At 39.1% G+C, this 19,691-nt stretch overlaps 1 protein-coding gene across 1 annotated transcript; it reads left to right on the top strand.

The window, feature by feature from the left end:
- The first annotated feature begins 14,832 nt into the window (after positions 1 to 14,832).
- On the top strand, positions 14,833 to 17,854 carry LOC149192470 (small ribosomal subunit protein eS24z-like). Its single transcript, XM_089404621.1, has 5 exons — positions 14,833 to 15,030; positions 15,142 to 15,183; positions 15,357 to 15,527; positions 17,366 to 17,452; positions 17,544 to 17,854. Exons 1-5 carry the CDS (start codon positions 14,956 to 14,958, stop codon positions 17,577 to 17,579), a joined length of 411 nt encoding a protein of 136 aa, XP_089260747.1. The 5' UTR covers positions 14,833 to 14,955; the 3' UTR covers positions 17,580 to 17,854.
- The last annotated feature ends 1,837 nt before the right edge of the window (positions 17,855 to 19,691 follow it).

Here is a 19,691-nt window from a genome sequence, read left to right as displayed (position 1 = left end):
AATATCTATCAATTTGAAATAAACCTTTACCAAGACTAACAATCATGTCTGTTGAGAATGCAACAAGATGATGGAGCTTAGTGGAAAGAAGTCGCCTTCACTAAGTGGGCCCGCAGGATATTTTTGGCGTAGAGTCTATTTTTAGACATATGGATCATGGTCTATGAGTTACAGGATGCTATTTGTGGATGATTGGTCATGTTGGTAAAAATAGATGGACTTCTATTTTTAGACATATGGGCAGTTTCTATTTTTAGACTGTCGGGCTAAAAATAAAACAGTCGAATATTATTAGCTCATAATAATATTTGGACTATAAACATTATCTTATCCTCTTGGAGCACTTCAGTTTGAGCTACAGATGTGGCACATGCAGCTGTCAGAAGGAAATACGCTTTTCTTATGAGCAGTTGAGCTATTGCATGGAGGACTTCAGTTAGAACTCAAGTGGTTGAGTTTGGTGGAGTTGATTGAGGAGTTGATGGAGTTGTGTTTAGTTTGACTTGGTTAAACTAGTTGTATTTAGTCTAACTACAGAATACACTAGTGATGAGTGATAACAATTAATTCACTAATTATTAACTCATAAAACAACTAAAGAATACATCAGTTAACTCAGTGCATGGACAGTTCAGTGGAGATAGGTGTTAGAGGTTGAGATTGCTATCAGTTGTGACTATAGTTGTGCATGAGATTTGCACAATCAATGGATTGAGTAATGCCAATGAGGATTGGGTGGTTCAGCCAAGGAAATACGAGTTTGCTTCAGCCATTCTCATCTATTCTCATGCAGGATTGCGCAGTGGAGGTAGGCAAGCAATGGAGGAGATTTGAACCTGTGATTGATTCAGATCTAAGCTAGTTTTGTGTGTAACAGGTGGAGATAGTACTGAGTACTTGCGAGGAGTATTGTACTATGTATTGTTACATGTTCTCAATCATTATAATATACAGATAGTGTGGGGTTTTCAGCTGTATGCTTTCCCCGGGTTACATACTGTGTTAATGTGCACATGTGATTGATGTTTCATTGTTTTTAATTCCGCAAAATTGATGATCAACGTAGAGGAGGTTATGTATTATGCATGTATTCCGCAATAGTGTATAATCGGGATAATCTCTGTAAATAAGTGTCATATTATTCAAAATTTCTACAATGTCATAATCCATAGTCAACTCATCGTCATTAGACATAATGCTACAACTGTCACCTACTACACTCAAGTACATATCAACTGTCTCAACACATATGTATAAGTACAACCATCTTAAAACAAGATCATTTGAACACATACTCACATTATGCAATTCATCAAACATTCAACCAACTTGAAACCATACCATATTAAATAAATCAACTAGAAAACGTAATCAAACAGTCAAGTACCAAATATATGGCATAAGAAAACTCATACCTTAATGTATCTCAGTGGAGGCAATCTTGTGTGCACAATCAATCTAGGTTAGCACAATACAACTTCACAACATATCAACTCAAATCTAAATCATGATATCCATAACAATATCTAACTAACATGTTCACATCATAAGATCGCAAGCATTTGTCATTCATGCATAACAATCACAGATGTACGTTCAATCTAGATTAGTACGACACCATATCGAAAATATGTCGGCTCGTATCTAAATATCGCAACCATAACCATCTGCATAGGTCAAACCAGGTTAACACAATACATATAACATCAAGATCTTCAATGCAATGAACATAACCATCACGCATATGACCAATCCAAATTACAACATCAAGATCTCAATGAAATAACCCTAATCATCAAGTTAATAGCATATAACAACAATAAGCTATATATCATGCTCATCAACAACATATAACCTAATCATCAAGTTATCTAACATAAAACAACAATAACAATGCATACAACCACAGGTTACCATCATTCTTGACTATCTGACTCATGTGCATATGACTATGCTAATCAACTATCATCTATCATGTACATAACCATAACATCAAAATACATGTACATAAACCTAATGTATATAACCCTAATGCATATAACAATCCTTAACCTACATACTTGCATGCCCAACATACAAACCTGTATGACGACATGCTCTTGCCTCGAGGTCCAATGCTGCAACTTCACTTTGATGATCTTCATCTCCTACTTTACATCATTCAACACAATAGCATCATATCATACCAATAGCACCATGATGACCTAAATTGCATACCATGACTTCATAAGGCATGTTTGACCTACTATTCATGCATAACTATAACCAAGACCATACATGCATAACGACTGCATATAGACATATAACACATGAGTACAAAACCATATACACATCCTTCTAGCTAGAGTCCAGTCATCAATGCATGACCATATCAACTTCACAAACCATGACCTCATGCATGACAACAACCATTACTCCATTGTATGCATTGCCACATGCAACCATCAACATGCATAAGAAATGCATAATCAACTACACATATGCATGAACGCATGTAGTCAAGCATAAGTGATTAATACTTGTAACCAACCTACAAGACTGATACATGTAATCAAACATACAAGAATGCAACCTAACATACAAGGATGTAATCAAGCGACATATAACAACATGTAAATGACATATAACAATATATAACCAGTCATATATTCATGACGATGCATTCCACAAAATCAACATCAAGTTCCTCATACATGATCAACATTATGCAATGCAACAAGCACATGGAATGCAAGTGTAAGAGACACACATGCAACTGACATGCATGCATGACCAACACACATCGCCCATCTAGTCCGAGGGGTGAACCATGCTCTGATACCACTCTGTAACACCCTCCTCCCACATCTACCCAAGTAACTAGCCAACCAGGGTAAACATGCAATGAGAGGCTACTATGATTGGATTCGACCTCCTATGTGACCTTAAGGAAGTGGAATCGATGGAAACATCACACACAATCATCCAACATCAGCTTCAGGAACCACATAAACCAATCCAACACTTTAGACAGCTTGCCCTTGTGTCCTCCTGGAGTTTTGACCATCTTAGGCCTCAGTCGCTCTCATGCTATGGCCATGACAACATCCAGAACCCAAATTCGCTCTCACAGGCTTATGTGCAAGTGTCCAAGGACCAAAGTTGCCAGTTCTATGCCAGCGACCCTGGGATTTAAGCCACCTTTTCAGGCCTAGAGCCCATGTCACTGCCCAAAATGGAGTGATAGCTTAAGATCAGTGAAAGAGCAAGAAAACAATGATGCCAAAGCAATAAGTTGAACAAGACCTTAACCATACCCCTACTAGCCATGACAGACATTTCGTCAAACATATCATGAACATGTAACCTACAGGTGTAAACAACAAAATTAGGTGTAGGGATCTCATACTTATCTGAGAATCGCTATGAACGAATTTTCCCTCATGTCATTTACTGCATTATCATCTATTAGGCCGTAGATACATTATCCATTCATTTACAACTAAAAGCATGCTGAGAGCCATGCATAGTTGTTGTCATGAAACATACATATAACCAACATAATAGGAACAGAAATATCATAAACATATCAACCATAAAATCCACATATACATCAGTACATTTACACATGAAAATCAAGAAAATGAATTTATCATTAATGAATGCAATAAACCAACCGTAGATGGGACTACCACGTTCCACCTGACCATAGATTCGCTGAGCCAAGTCTCTCTTTAGCCAATCACCCCCATTCCATATTCCAAGAATGAATGTGGGATTCGTAGAACACACCAAAAAATACCAACAAGCATGGATGCCACCAGAGTTCTCTGCCTACACCATGAGGAATTTGAGTGCCTCCTAGTCTCTCAAGCTTTATTGTAATCCACAGCTCGATCCAGGGATCACTAGGCCCTACACGGAGACACACTCTCCATGGTTTACCGTACATCCCATCCCGGGACTACTAGGACCAACAAAGAGAGATCCACCTCTTGGATTTATCGTATATCTCCTATTCACTAGCAAGGATTCCTAGTCCCATCGAGGCACACAATCCTGGCTTTACTGCAACCCACTGTCTGATTCAGGGGTTACTAGACCAGTGGCTTTATTGTGATCCACAGTATCGTTCAGGGACCACTAGGCCATGTGTTTGTCATTTCGGAGATTCACCCCCCTCAGCTTCGAATCCATCCGACCATCCCACATAAACCGAATACGAGAACCCATCTCATCAAAGCTATCAGGAAATGGCAAGGCTAGGCTAAAGAACACTATCACACCTGGAAAAACCCATGCCATGATAGAAAAGAACCACATGCAATACCATGCATGCCAAATCTAGTAAGAAAGATACACATGCAAGTTGATACTTGCATTGAAGTCTGTTGTAGCTGCTTGATCCTGCCTTTCCCTGCTTGATCTTTGCTTCCTTTTTCCTTCTTTACCTTTCTTGCTCCAATTCCAAAGTTCTCCAAGAAAACTCTAAATGTCCAAGAGTGATAAAGAGAGAGAGATAATAATGAGAGAGCTCCAAAACTCAACTGATCAAGCTTGTGAACTGATCCTCATAAGCATTTTTATGAATGAGACCTCTATTTTCTTCATTTTCCATTATTTTCCTTCATTTTCCTCCTCACATGCAACCCGTGACCTTTCACCTTCCTTTTCTCCTAATTTCCATTATTTTCATAAATAAAATGCCAATAAATGCCTCATGCCTTTCCAAAGCCTTAGCCATTGCCTTTGCCAATTTCCTTAGCCATAAACAACCAAATGAACACCCCCTAGGATGTCTTGCCCACATTCAACTTGGAATACGTGTCCCATCAATCGTGGTCTTATATATATATATATATATATATATATATATATGTATATGTATATATATATATATATATGGATAGATAGATAGATAGATATATCTATCTATCTATCTATATATATATATAGATAGATAGATAGATATATCTATCTATCTATCTATCCATATATCTCTATATATATATATATATATATATATATATATATATCTATCTATCTATCTATCTATCTATCTATCTATCTATCTATATATATATATATATATATATTACATGGATTTTCACTAGGGTTGTTACATATTCAAAGTTATTGGCATCAATGAACGTTATTTTCATTTTGTTTTTGTGTAGATAGATTTACTGTTACCGTTCGATATATGTGATCATTGTATTAAATGTCATTTTGCAAATTCAACAGACGATAAATTATTGGAGTTATTGCACAAAGCCAACAAACAATAAATTACTTGAGAGTATTGTGGTATGACTAGTGCAATTTCGGCTAACTTAGTTTATTTGGGTTGTTTGAGCAAAAGTATAAATCCGCACTTTGTGAGTTCTAGCAATGCGGAGGAGAGTTATCCTCAAGATTCCACCCTCACCACATTTATGGAAAATTAAATTACCCTCGACAATTAAAATAATTTTGTGTAGATTCTTACATCATTTAGAATAAATCTTCCAATGTACATAGAAAATCAACATTTTTTTTGTAAATCGACGTTCTATTCATTCATCAGAAAATAAGTACATAAGTAGCAAAATGCAGGTAGTCTCACCCCGACCAGGTTTGTTGACTACCGTGATTAGCATATGACAAAGAAACAGAAAGTAAACCAAAGATACAGTCCACAACTAAAGAGGCCAAAAGCACTAGAAAACACATAAAACAAGTGGAACACCTGTAACCATGCTAGGCATATGAAGTGATTGAAGCTAGGTTACCCAGGGCTATTCCAGGAGGAGGTGGAGGGCAGAAAGAACACTGGACATGCTCCTCAAAGTGGGCCATCCAAGACTCCAACTTCTCCACTTTCTCAGCTAACAGGTTCTAACCACGCCAGAGCACCATGACTTGCTCTCACACATGGCACTGGAAGTAGTGCATCTTGTTCAATGTGGCTATGTGCTCATCATGTTCTTCATGGCATACTCACTCAAATGTTTCCAGGCGATCAAGCACTTACTGGATCAAGTCCCTGCAATTTTTCAAACAACGTCGATGGTCATCGCTCTGTCCATGTCGTGCATGCCTTGCCTTCCCTCGTTGATCCAAATTGGATCATTATATTGTTTGTCATCCATCTTGATGCATTTGGAGTGGAAAAAGTGGAGGAATTAGCTCACGGGGTCATTTTTACGAGCGAGACCTAGTTTGGCGAAATGGGGTCTAAAACCTTCCAGGAGCGTTTTGAGGCATCAAACGACGTTTTACAGAAAGATTTCCAACGACGCAAGAATCACGTCAATCGGAGTTCATATGCAAAAGTTATGCCGCTCTGAAGTTGGCCTTCCTGTTTTCACACCTATAGTTTGGGAGGATGCCGCGTCAACCCCCATTAATCATGGAAAAGGGGCTAGCCACATGTTTGTGATGTAAAATACTTTAGAAGCATCTATTTTGTAACTCTAGTTAAGAGTTGATGTAGTCAAACTTAACCACTAGTAGGCTATCGGGCTATGTTATAACCGGGCCACTAGGAGGAAGAGGCATTCCATTCCTAAGAGAGCATTTTGTTCCATAGTTGAGAAAAAATAACCATGAGAGGTAGGAGGTAGAGCACACAGAGAGGATTTGTGCACTGTAGCAGCCCATGGGCCACAAACATTACTTCTTTGTATATGCAACCATATTTCCAAACAAAGAAAGAGAGCAAAGCAGCCTCACCTTCCAGTTGGGTTTTCTCCCGAAAGGGTTTCCTAGAGAGCATATCTTGTGTATTATGTGTGTGTGATCTTATTTTGTCATTCTCTACTTTTCTGCTTGATTTACTTTTACATGCATGCACTAATTACAATTAATTTTACAGATCTAGAAATTAAATAAAACTGTAATAGTGTAGAATCTCATATTTTTAATATAATATTATCAAATCCGTTGTGACGAACTGTCCAGTGGAATATCCACGACAGTTTACGGATCATTTGGTATCAGAGCAAGTTTCTTTGGGTATTTTTTGGAAATTGCAGGGATCTAGATCGGCGAGGTCGAAAATTGTAAAACCTTAATCATGGGCAATGAATCTGTAAAAGAACCTTGTGATCCCGCAAAGGTGAGGTTTTCATGGCTTGAAGAACAAGTCGCGGATATAAACTACAATGAAAACCTCCTCATCGAGGCCCCAAGCAATAAGCTGGGGATATTTGGAGAAGAAGAAGGGTTTAAATGCATGGGACAAATCAGAAGGGGGATCGAGAGATCGGGAAGATGCAGATAACCAACCGAGAAAGAACCCGAAAAAGATCAACCCAGTTCGAGTACTGTGAACCAATCCTTGTTTAAAGTGGAAGCAAAAGTCAATAACAAGTCATACTACGCCAAGATCGATGCTCTGAAGTTGAACCACTAGTTGCAACAACTGGAAGTTTATTTCAGTGTCCATCAGATCGAGGAAGGGTATAATATCTCATTCGCGTGGTTGAAATTGGAAGGCCATGCACTGACTTGGTGGGAGATCCACACGGAAAAATTGAGGTTGGAGGGAGAACCTCTAGTCACTAAGTGGGAGGGATTTTAAACCCTCATTAAGTCACAGTTTTATCCCATTGGGTACGTGGAAGACCAATGAATTCGGTAGCATTACTTCAGGCAAAAGTCAGGCCAAAAGCGTGCAGGAGTACACCACAGAATTTAGAAAGATGGCTATAATGTTGGGTATCTCTCCAAAGAACCCATATGTACTCCTCAAGTATTTGGCCGGTCTGCACCGCCATTTGTGTGAGCAAGTGATGTTATTCAATCCCAAAACAGTGGATGAGGCTTGTGTACAGGCATAGTACCTAGAGAACATAAGCCTAAAAAGAGCGCAATCAAGTGGATCGAAGCAAAAGAAGCAACAAGACGCTTCTAAGGAGGGGAAGAAGAAGCAAAAAGGGGGAAAAGATAAAAAGATGATAGCAACAACACACCAATGCAAAGATCCTAGCAACCATTGCAACATTGATGGCCATACAGAGGAGAAGTGCTAGAAATTGCATCCAGAGTTAAACCCGAATAACAAGAAGAAAGATAATAAGAAGAAAGAATCTCATGGCTACTTATTCGAGCAACCAAGTTGAAAGTAGCTAGGATGTGGATGAGAAGATCTTCTGTACATACGTGCAGAAGGAGGTCAATCTGAGTAGCCTTCAGCAACAGGAAGAGAAAGAAATGACCAAACTCTTCCATGTAAAGATACAGGTCAAGAAGACGAAGATTGATGCTTTGTTTGACTCAGGATCGCAAGCAAATCTCATTACAGCAGATTTGGTCAAGAAGTTGGGCCAGGAATTTCATGATCATCCAAACCCATATCCACTGGGATGGGTACATAAGGATGTAGATATGAAGGTAACAAAACAATGTAAAATTAGATTTTCTATCAGTGCTAATTTTATTGATGAAGTAGATCTGGATGTGGTTCCCCTTGATGTATGCGGAGTCGTGTTTGGGAGTCCATACATGTACATGTGTGATGCAATATTCATGAGGAGAGCTAACTAGTACTGACTCATCAAGGATGGAAAATCTTTCATCATTAACACGCACAAAGGCAAGTCGAAAATTTCATTGGTAAGTGCCAACCAAGCCAAGAAATTGATCAGTTCCAACAAGAAGTATGTTTTATTGTTTTTAATGGAAAATCAATATGCAAAGGAGTCAATAAGAGGCAAGGCATCCCTAGAGGGGTGTACTAAGAAACAAAAACAACAATTGGAGGAGTTGTTACAGGCATACAAGGACGTGTTCCGAGAGCCTAAAGGGCTACCCCCTAAGAGAGAAGTGGAGCACAAGATACAACTATTGCCAAACTCCCCATTGCCAAATATTGAGTTGTACAGGCAGTTTGTTATAGAAGCAAGTGAGGTGAAGAAATAGTTGCAGTAGTTGCTGGAACAGGGTGTCATTCGACTGAGTACATCACCATGTGGGTCACCCATCATCATTGTGCCAAAGAAGGATGGAACTTGGTAGATGTGTATATATTACAAGGTGTTGAATAAAATCACGCTTAAGAACAGATACCCCCTGCCCAGGATAGACAATTTGCTAGATCAATTGCAGCAAGAAAAGTATTTCACCAAGCTGGACTTGAAGTTTGGATATCACCAGGTTCAAGTCAAAGAAGAAGATACATGGAAGACCGCCTTCAAAACTAGGCAAGGTTTGTATGAGTGGTTAGTTATGCCATTTGGCCTATGTAATGCACCAACTACATTTATGAGATTAATGAATGATGTACTGCGCCCTTTTATAGATTCATTTGTTATTGTCTATTTGGATGATATACTGGTATATAGTGCTACATGGGAGGAGCATATTTCACATTTGACGTAGGTGTTGGAAACATTGAAGAAGCACCAGCTGCTAGCAAATCTCAAGAAGTGCGAGTTTGCGCAACAATCCTTGGTGTATTTGGGATATGTGATTAGTGGAGGAGAATTGAAGATAGATCCTTCCAATATGGAGGCCATCATGAAATGGTCGGTGCCTACTAATTTCACTAAGGTTAGGAGTTTCATTGGAGAAGCATAGTACCTAAGGAAATTCATAGCCTTGTTTTTAGTGGTAGAAGCACCACTCCACGCTATAACAACAAGTGGCAAGAGTTTCCAGTGGGGAATAGGGCAGCAAGAGGCTTTCAATGGGTTAAAGAAGAAGATCAATCAAGCACTAGTTCTGGCATTACCGAACTTGCAATGACCCTGTGAAGTGGAGACGAATGCGAGTGGTATATTATGGGAGTTGTCTTGATGCAAGGACGAAGGCCCGTTTGCTACCATTATGAAGTATTTCATGGAGTAGTTCTTAACTACCCTACCTATGATAAGGAGCTCTATGCCATGGTGCAAGCTATGAAGAAGTGGAAGCACTATCTGATGGGAAAGGAGACAATAATCCACACAAATCAGTAGTCGTTACAGTACCTGCAAGCCCATAATAAGTTACGACTGACCAGACACTACAAGTGGATGGGGTTTTTACAACAGTTTCATTTGGTGATCATATATAAGAAGGGCAACACAAACAAGTTGGCCAATATGCTTTCAAGTTCACCCACATCAAAGATTACATCTTTGGGAACTCTTATGCACATTGAACCATTCACCCATGATGCATACAGAGAGGCATATTCAGAAGATGAGGACTTCAAGGAGGTGTATCAGCAGTTGTAGAGTCAGAGTCATGTGCATGATGGCAACAACACTGTTGACTACCATCTCCAGGATGGGTTACTCTATAGGATGGATAAGCTATGTGTTCCTAAAGGTGAGCATTTGCAGCTGATTAGAGAGGCTCATGCCTCCAAGGTTGCAGGGCACTTTGGTGTAGGGAAGGTCGTGGCTAACTTGCAGAGGTAAGTGTATTGGCCCAAGATGCAAGAACGAGTAGCTAGGTTCATAAGAGGATGCATGCTTTGTTGTACCAACAAGCCTAGCAATAGGAAACAGGGTATGTATTATCCCTTACCTGTACGTACTCGTCATTGGGAAAGCATTTCCATGGACTTTGTGGGAGGTTTATCGACAACTAAGAAGGGACATGACTACATGTTCGTGGTTGTTGACATGTTCAACAAGATGTGTGTTCTCATGCCTTGTAAAAAGACCATTAGCAGACAAGAAGCAATAGACTTATTCTTTAGACAGGTCTAGGTACACTTTGGGATACCAAGGAGCATAATTTCAGACAGGGATACAAGATTTCTTAGTGCATTATGGACTACATTGTGGGATAAGATGGACATGAAGGAAGAGATCTACAACATTCCATCCACAAACAGATGGGCAAACATAAATAGTCAATAGGACTTTGGTGCAGATTTTGAGGGGATACAACCAGAAGCATCCGAAGACCTAGGATGAAAATCTAGTATATATTCAACATTCTTATAATAAAGCGGTCCACACTTCTACAGGGAAGTCCCCATTTGAAATTTCTTTTGGATATTTGCCACCTTCACATTTGGATATTGCGTATGGGCAACAAGGAGGAGTGAAGGAAGACATTACAGGAGATGCTTTGAGGGCTAAAAATTTTATAGAGAAGATCAGGCAGATCCATCTACAAGTACAGGAAACACTGCAGAAGTCACAGGTGAAGTATAAGGCCAGGCATGATCAGCACAAAACAGAGAAATCATTCAAGGTGGGAGACAGAGTATGGCTACAATTGAACAAGGAGAGGTTGCAGGGGCCTAGTAAGAAAATCAAGGCTCTAAGGTATGGTCCCTTTGAGATACTGGAAAAGGTGGGTGATAATGCATATCGACTTAGTTTACCACCATATATGCACATTTACTCAGTTGTAAATGTAGAGAATTTGAAACTGTATGAGCCTTCCATGCTAGATCACGAAGAGGAAAAGGTCCTACCTTTTGTGGAGGATTTGGTACCAAACGTTCAGGCATAGTTGATAGAATATACAATTTTGCAAAAGAGGTCAAGAACTATAAGACAAGGGCAACAAGACCTTTGACAGATTGGGTTGAAGGGAAAAATTCCAGGCAAAGCTAAATGATACAACAGAGAGAAGGTGGAGGAAAATTTTTCTCATCTCATTTAGTAAAAGCCTTTGGGGACCACCAAAAGCCTCCCAAAATGGGGACGTGTGACCCGAATTGGATCATTATATTGTTTGTCATCCATCTCAATGAATTTGGAGTGGAAAAAGTGGAGGAATCAACACACGAGACCGTTTTTACCGACGGGACCCAGTTTGGCAAAACAGGGTCCGAAACCTCCAAGAGTGTTTTGAGGCATCAAACGACGTTTTTTGGGGGGTAAAACTTTGCTGCTTAAGATCAACACATCATCATGCTATTCTGCACACAAACATCTTCCCAACGACACAAGAATCGCGTCAATTGGAGTTTGTATGCAAAAGTTATGCCACTCAAAAGTTGACCTTCATGTTTTCACACCTATGGTTCGGGAGGATGCCGTGTCAGCTCCCATTATTCATGGAAAAGGGGCTAGCCACATGTTTGAGATGTAAAAGACTCTAGAAGCGTCTATTTTGTAACTCTAGTTAAGAGTTGATGTAGTCAAACTTAACCACTAGTAGGCTATCAGGTTATGTTATAATTGGGCCACTAGGAGGAAGAGGCATTCCATTTCTTTCAAGAGCATTTTGTTCCATAGTTGAGCAAAAATAGCCAGGAGAGATAGGAGGTAGAGCATACAAAGAGGATTTGTTCACTCTAGCAGCCCACAGGCCACATACATTACTTCTTTGTATCCGCAACCATATTTCTAGACAGAGAAAGAGAGCAAAGCGACCTCACCTTCCAGCTGATTTTTCTCTCGAAAGGGTTTCCCAGAGAGCATATCTTATGTATTATGTGTGTGTGAGCTTATTTTTTCATTCTCTACTCTTTTGCTTGATTAACTTTTACATGCATGCACTAATTACAATTAATTTTACAGACATAAAAATTAAATAAAACTGTAAAAGTGTAGAATATCATAATTTTAATATAATATTATCAGATCTATTGTGACGAACTGTCTAGTGGAATATCCACGACAGTTTACCTATCACTCGTAGGCTCGAAACTCCATGTCACACCACTCCATCCTATTGGTGAGGCTGCGGAATGTGACCCCCAAGACCAACCCTCGAGCCATCACGACCACGACCACCGCAGACTCCCGACGACGCTCGACCCGATCGGCCAACACTCATGTCACCCCCACCCAGTTCCAATTTTCACCCCTTCGACCACTGTCACTTGCATTGGAGACTCCCGACCCCCTTGTCCAACCGAGCTAGGCTTCGACGAGGAAGAGGACTGACCACGACGAGGAACCTGACACATTTTTACAGAACCATCACCAGTTCGAGGGGATAGAGCAAACCAATGAACTGGTATACAAATGACAACTTCAACCACTAGAGTTCGTCCCACCCACTCCGGCTGGGCTATCGATAACCAGACCAACAATTTCCAACTGAAAAATTGGAGTTGAGCCCACGCTTTGTTGCCCTTAGCCCTTCGTTGGCAGCCCACCGGTCTAGCCACCCGAAACCCTGTACACCCTTGACGCAGAAACCGCTGAAACATACAAACCTTGAGGAAGAGCTACAAAGGAGGGCAATTCGTTTTTCACGCAGACGTAGATGGGAACCCATTGGCTTGCAACAGGACTGTCGACTGGCTTACACCACCAGAGGTTTCGCTCCTATCTCGCGCTAAGACACCAAATTCCACACACCAGAGAAGAAAGTGACCAATTTACAGACCCAGAAGCCAGGGAGGGAACGCTGGCGTTGAATTCGCCACCTTTCCCAAACAAGAACTCCTCGCCTCTTCCACCTCCCGCTCATAGAATTCCAATCGCATTCACCAAACCGATACCATACCCAACAACACACACCACCCTCCATAAACCTTTGTCATTCAACTCCTCCCACTCGATTCGAGGTTGATGGAGGTTTCACACAGATTGCCATAACGCCTCTCGTACACAAGTAGTTGTGAGAGGACAGGGAGGCCGATCCTCATACCATCATCCAGGTGGATTTCATAATTGCCCACACGTTACCTTGTGTGCCCGACTCCTCACCCCCATCGGGGAAGCCTCTTCTGATGCCACGATTCTTTTGAATTCTACAAGGTGGACGTTTTGTGAAAGTGGGGGCCAGTCTTGAAGGAGTTCCTGACCCTAATGTTCATTGCCCCAATTGGCGAGTTTGTTTGCCGCCTTGTTACCGTCACAATATACATGCTCTGTGATTACATATGCAAAGGAGGAGAGCCTAGAGTGAATATGTTCACCAATCAGTTCAGCCGCCAGCTCTTTATTACTCTGTCCGGGGAGGACCCATTTATGAGTTTTTGCAGCATGGTGATTACAATATGAGAATCTCCTGTGACCTAGAGTTTTGTCACCCCCAACTTCGCAGTGACTTGTAGCCCTTTTTCTAGTGCCAAAAATTTTGCCACATTATTGGTGGAGCTACCACATGAGGTTGCAAAAAAATCACCGCTTGCCCTTTGTCATTGCGAGTTACTTCCTCGAGACCTATTGGTCCTGGGTTTCCTTTTGAGGCACCATTGAAGTTGAGTTTAAAGAACTCGCTAGGGGGCCGGAGGAAGGTGTTTAGGTGAATTGTTCCTTATTGATGGATGGCCAACGGGTCTAGGAACAAGAGAGTCCTAGTTAAGAGCTAGAGCTTTTAGAATATCTCATTCCCTGCCTTCTGCTTTCTAGTCATCCTCCGACCAGTGAGAAATAGAAAAAGTCTCCTTGATATTGTACATAGAAAATCAGCGTACTCAAAATTGTGATCGAATTATACAAATGAATGAAAACATTTATAACCTGAAACATTAATACATTGTGCGGAAAAAATTATATATATTATACAAATGTATGTGAGAATATATCAACTAATTATTTATTTTTTTTCTAAATTTTATAATAATTATTTAATAATTTTTATCTTATAAATTTTAATTTCAATATATATATATTTTTAATTATTTTAACTTTATTTATTCACAATAATAAATAAAATATACACTTTAACATCACACGTTTTAATTTTTTATACATCTAATTTGTCTCCAAGAAAAAAAGCTTAAACATAATCACCAAAAGCTTAGTCATATGACAAATATGACAATTCTAAACTAATTTAATCATTTAAATTGTGAAAATAATCCAACCTTTAACCTTGGGAAAAAAGCTCGCTTAACATTTTTATGAACTTTATTGGTTTTGTGGAGGAGAGATGCCCTGTCAGCAAAACTCAAAGATCTGACGTGGCAATTAATTGCCAACACGACCCACGACGAGCGTGGTAAGTTTTGGGGGATTTCCTCTAATAGAGAGGATAGGTTTAGGGTTTCAACACAGCAGAGGAAGACTGTGTACTCTGAGCTTACACCGAGGAGAGCATAAGCGGCGAGATCCCTAAGGACGGAGCCGAATACCATCAGCAATGGCGGACGCTAAGGCCGTTACAGTCAGAACTCGAAAGTTCATGACTAACAGGCTTTTATCAAGGAAGCAATTTGTAAGTTTTTTGGTGCTCTTTTGTTTCAACGAAACTGTTACTTGGGTATTGCTTTCCATCCATTGGGAGTCTGAATATTAATTTTCTTCCCTTCAATCTTCCATGTTACAGGTGATTGATGTTCTTCATCCTGGCAGGCCAAATGTATCTAAGGTAAGCAGATCGATTGCAGTCATATCCTGGGTCTTGTGATGAATACAATTTATTGTGTTGCGTCACTTGGATTTCGAGATTTGTTTGTTGTGTGGGCGTTTATGGCATAGTTTTGAAGTCAATTGAGTCGTTGGATGGTTGGGTATTGAATTTGGGTTCCATTTTTGTTGAAGGCCGAACTGAAGGAGAAGCTCGCGAAGCTGTATGAGGTCAGAGATCCGCAGACAATATTTGTCTTTGGGTTCAGAACCCAATTCGGAGGTGGAAAATCGTCAGGGTTTGGCTTGATTTATGACAGCTTGGAGCACGCCAAGAAATATGAACCCAAGTACAGGCTTATCAGGGTAAGTTCCATGCGTTTTTTCCGTGATATAATGGTGGACAGTCATTCGTGCTTCTGTTGTTTCTTGGTGTAACCCTGGTTCAGATACTGTGGATACGGAGTTCTCATAAGAATTTCAAGGTTAAAGTAGGTCATTCTTTTAGATGCAAAAAATTCAAAAATACCAAAGAATGGCTGCTATGGGATGTTTATTATGTTCCCTGCCATAGATCGGCCTTGGAGCTCTAAATCATACACGCACATGGAATCTCAAATCCGATAATTTCAATTCACACCCTTTCTTTTGAAGTTCCTGGTGATAATGGCCAGAGACTTGCCCGCGGTCATGTCCCTTGGGGACTCATGCTATATGGGTGGGGCAGGCCAAAGTTAAAACAGAACACTTGTGGTCAGTGTAACACTATCAACCTCACGTTTGAACAATGTGCAATGGCAAAATTGGTGCCATTTACTAATTTCAACGCTGACTTGTTTTCCATCATGTTCGCGCACAGTATTCTTATCGATATATGGCATTAGCTCATGATATTTTTTTAAAGAATCAGGTTTCGGAACCTTAAACCTTACAAGCACTTCTGCTAGGATAGTTTTAGGCTTTTAGTAAATATTGTAACCAGTATCCTTATCTTCTTCAGTGGAATGAGTTTCTCAGTAGATTGAGTGTAACTACGGTTTTGTCCAATTTCTTCCTGTTTTTTATTTTATATCACAGTTTGCAATTGTGTTTTTTTTATAACTTGTTTCAAATACCTAATAATTTCTGTCACGTAGCGTCTCGGAAATATTAGAAGTTCCAATCAGTGTTGTATACCTAAACATGTTTTGTATGTTGTTCAACATAGGCACTGGAAGATTATAGTCAATATTAGATTTGGCAATCAAGGACACAACGATTGGAAAATTATAGTACAGAATTTCTACGTTGCTATTCTCTTATACCCCTTGCTTCTCTACTAGTTCAAAAATAAATAGTTATTCATATCTAATGCTTTGGGAAGCCTCTTTGTCATTGTTGTGTTGGATGCCTTTTGATGATTTTATCATTGTACATATTTGAATGCAGCTAGATGGACATTTAGTTCTCTACATGTTGATGTTAATTGGATGCTTGAATGTAATCAATAATGTTTCACTTTCTGTGATAACATTGATAGTAAATCTTTTCATACTATCTGATTTGTTGGCCCAATCGTCTATGACTCTGTGTATATGCCTCAGTATATAACCTGGCCTGCAAGAATGGCCGATTGACCTTAAAAGATGATGGACTGGTACTTGAACTGGTTCAGTGACTGGTTCCTTACTGAGCTGGCCAGTTCTGCTATGAGCTGGACTGGGTCCACCTGTGGCAAAATATGGAATAATAAAACAATGAAACCCTGCTGTTTATGCATTCTATTTCAGATATGTACTGCAGTTGGTGCCGTTTTGCTATATTCATCCTTAATAGTATGTACATGAGCAGATTTTTATATTTGGTTTCTAATGGTTTGGATTCACATTTATTTTAATTTTATTAAACCGGTTTATAAACCTAGTCTTTGGCCGACTCTGATTCCAGTCTGGTCTGATGCTCGGCCAGTTCAGTCTTTTAATATATTTATTATGCACTGGACTCGAAGAAACCTAGTCATTGGCTGACTCTGATTCCAGCCTGGTCTGATGCTCGGCCAATTCAGTCTTTTAAAATATTTATTATGCACTGGACTCGAAGAAAATTTCACATCTTCATGTCTAAAAGTCTTACTTTTGAAGGATTCAGTGTTGGTTTTCATCCCAGTTGGTAAAAAATCATCATCTTATAAGGTTATGAGTGACACACCTTGCGTTTTTGTGCAGAATGGGCTAGCAACCAAGGTAGAAAAATCCAGGAAGCAATTGAAGGAAAGGAAGAACAGAGCTAAGAAAATTCGTGGAGTCAAGAAGGTAATTTTGTGTTGTTAAGGCATGCTGCTTGCTAGAAATATAGTATTTGGAAGCTCTGTATTTATTGCATTATCGGTTTTTGGTTGTGCAGACTAAGGCTGGAGATGCAGCTAAGAAGAAGAAATGATGGGTTTCTGCAGTTAACCACAATAGGAGAGATTCTATACATTTATGTTGGTTCTTAAGCATGGAATTCCGTGTAAGACTTTCTAATGGTTGGATTGTTATCGATACAAGGTTGAGCATATCGATTAGTATATTATAGCAAATCACTAGAATTTCTCTTTATTAAGCAGATTTTTGTAACGTTGCGGTCTGCATTTTGTTACGTCATATTTAAAATTTAAAGAGAACTGTGATATAATGTCTTGGGAGATTTAAATATTTTGATTTATATTTCAATTGTCTACGTTTATATGCGTTTGTGATATAACTGATGCAAGCCGTGGAAATATCTTCAAATTTACGGCATTCAAATGGTTTTTTGCTAGCAGAGTTCATTGCAAAATGTTTTTTTTTTTTTTTGGCCCAAATATTTTTACAAAGTGGGTTTTATAGAGATATCTTGGCATTTGCGGTACTCAGTTATGTGTGTCTCTAGGCCATCTTTTTAGGTTGTAAAACGAAGAGTCCATGGCATTTTTGATTGTGGAGCTATATGTAAGAGTATGGTGATGTAGATTGACACCAAAAGGAATATAAAAACTTGAGCTGTTTATTTAACTCTCTATTTTGATCTGTGCATTTAGTATTTTTTCCTGAGATTTGTGAATCACATTTTTCAACTTGATCACTCTAGGAGCCAGTATTTGTATTATGATCACTATTTTAAGTTTGGGGTGGGTGTATTGAAATAAGTTTATGTGCTTTCATTTTACCTCTTAAGGTTTTAAAAATAACAATTTTCCTTACGTTTTTAAAGATCAGATGCAAAATATAGTAGATATAACTTTTTAACTGTATTTTCCGATCTCATTCTGCACTTTCTCCTTGTTAGAATCATGCTAACCAAGCACAGCTTCACCGTAACTGGATAGCAGTAAAGGTTGAGTGCTATGGTAAATATAGATGTCATATTTTTTTTGTTCTTTACTATGTTAGATGGTAATATAACTTTTTGAAATGACATCTGATACTCGACATTACCATACGATTAATCTAGGACATTTATTATTGGCTGAGATCACGTGAAATTTTGAAACATTACATATCTGAGGGGATCATTCATAAGCAATAACATTACATATCTGATGGGATCTTTGCTCATTTATAAGCAATAACCAGTAAAGTGGTGCATCTCAGTATTTACATCACTAATAACACTCGTTGCGAACACTTTTTAGCGTGGCTGCATGATTTAATTTTGTTAATCTGTCATTCTAGGTGCATTGACACATCGACAGTGCGACTGCCCAGCACCTTTTCAAGTGTAGCTATATGATTTGATTTTATTGTTTGTCATTCTAGGTGCATTGATATTGTGTTGGTTATAACTGTGCACGCGTTTATTTTCCTTGAAATAATGAATCTTGTTAATGCTAGGGCCAAAATAATTTTTTTGACATTACATGGACATAAATGGCAGTTTTGCATGGAGATAACACATCCTCAGCCATTTTAAGCCACACTTTGAAAGCGCTCGTAACGAGGCTGAGTTTGAAGGCTGTAGGCACATGGAGATTCTAGATCACTGATGTCAAGAGATGTCTCATCGAATGATCAGGAGTTATATGCATTGATGCAATAGTAGATGCATTATTTGTTGTCAAAAGAGTTCATTCTGTGACACTGATCGCCAATCTCTGTTTAGGTGCACAGAGACATTTTAGATCAATGATGTGAAGAGTTTCACTCGATCATTCAAGAGTGAGGAATAACCGTTTGATTGAAAAAGATGGGGATAAATTTGAAGTGATAAAGGCTTGTTTGTCGCTCTTAATCTGTGGATACACTGATTGTTTTTGAAAGATTTCATTCTGTGACTCTGATCATCAAGCTCTTTAACACAAAATCAAACTAGATTGAATAAGAAGGCATGTTTAATTAGGTTTGGATAGACTGATTGTTTTTGAAAGAGTTCATTCTGTGACACTGATCATCAAGCTCTTTAACACAAAATCAAACTAGATTGAATAAGAAGGCATGTTTAATTAGTTTTCGTTTCTTCAAAGATATTCCTTTGTTATTAAAGTTGTTGGTTGCACTATGGTATAACAGAAAACCTGTGGGTTTTTACCTC

Source organism: Pinus tabuliformis, chromosome 2_2 (genome assembly GCF_031772625.1).
Source record: "Pinus tabuliformis cultivar Carrire ecotype Pingquan chromosome 2_2, CPIR1, whole genome shotgun sequence".
Lineage (NCBI taxonomy): Eukaryota > Viridiplantae > Streptophyta > Pinopsida > Pinales > Pinaceae > Pinus > Pinus tabuliformis.
The sequence above is the reverse complement of the archived record's forward strand: the minus strand, read 5'-3'. Positions and strand labels throughout refer to the sequence as shown.

Bases quoted from the DNA above. Each gene is read 5' to 3' on its own strand.
- LOC149192470 (XM_089404621.1), top strand. From the start codon at position 14,956: ATGGCGGACGCTAAGGCCGTTACAGTCAGAACTCGAAAGTTCATGACT. The intron at 15,031-15,141 runs GTAAGTTTTTTG...TCCATGTTACAG, and splicing joins TTTTATCAAGGAAGCAATTT to GTGATTGATGTTCTTCATCC. The intron at 15,184-15,356 runs GTAAGCAGATCG...TTTTTGTTGAAG, and splicing joins GCAGGCCAAATGTATCTAAG to GCCGAACTGAAGGAGAAGCT.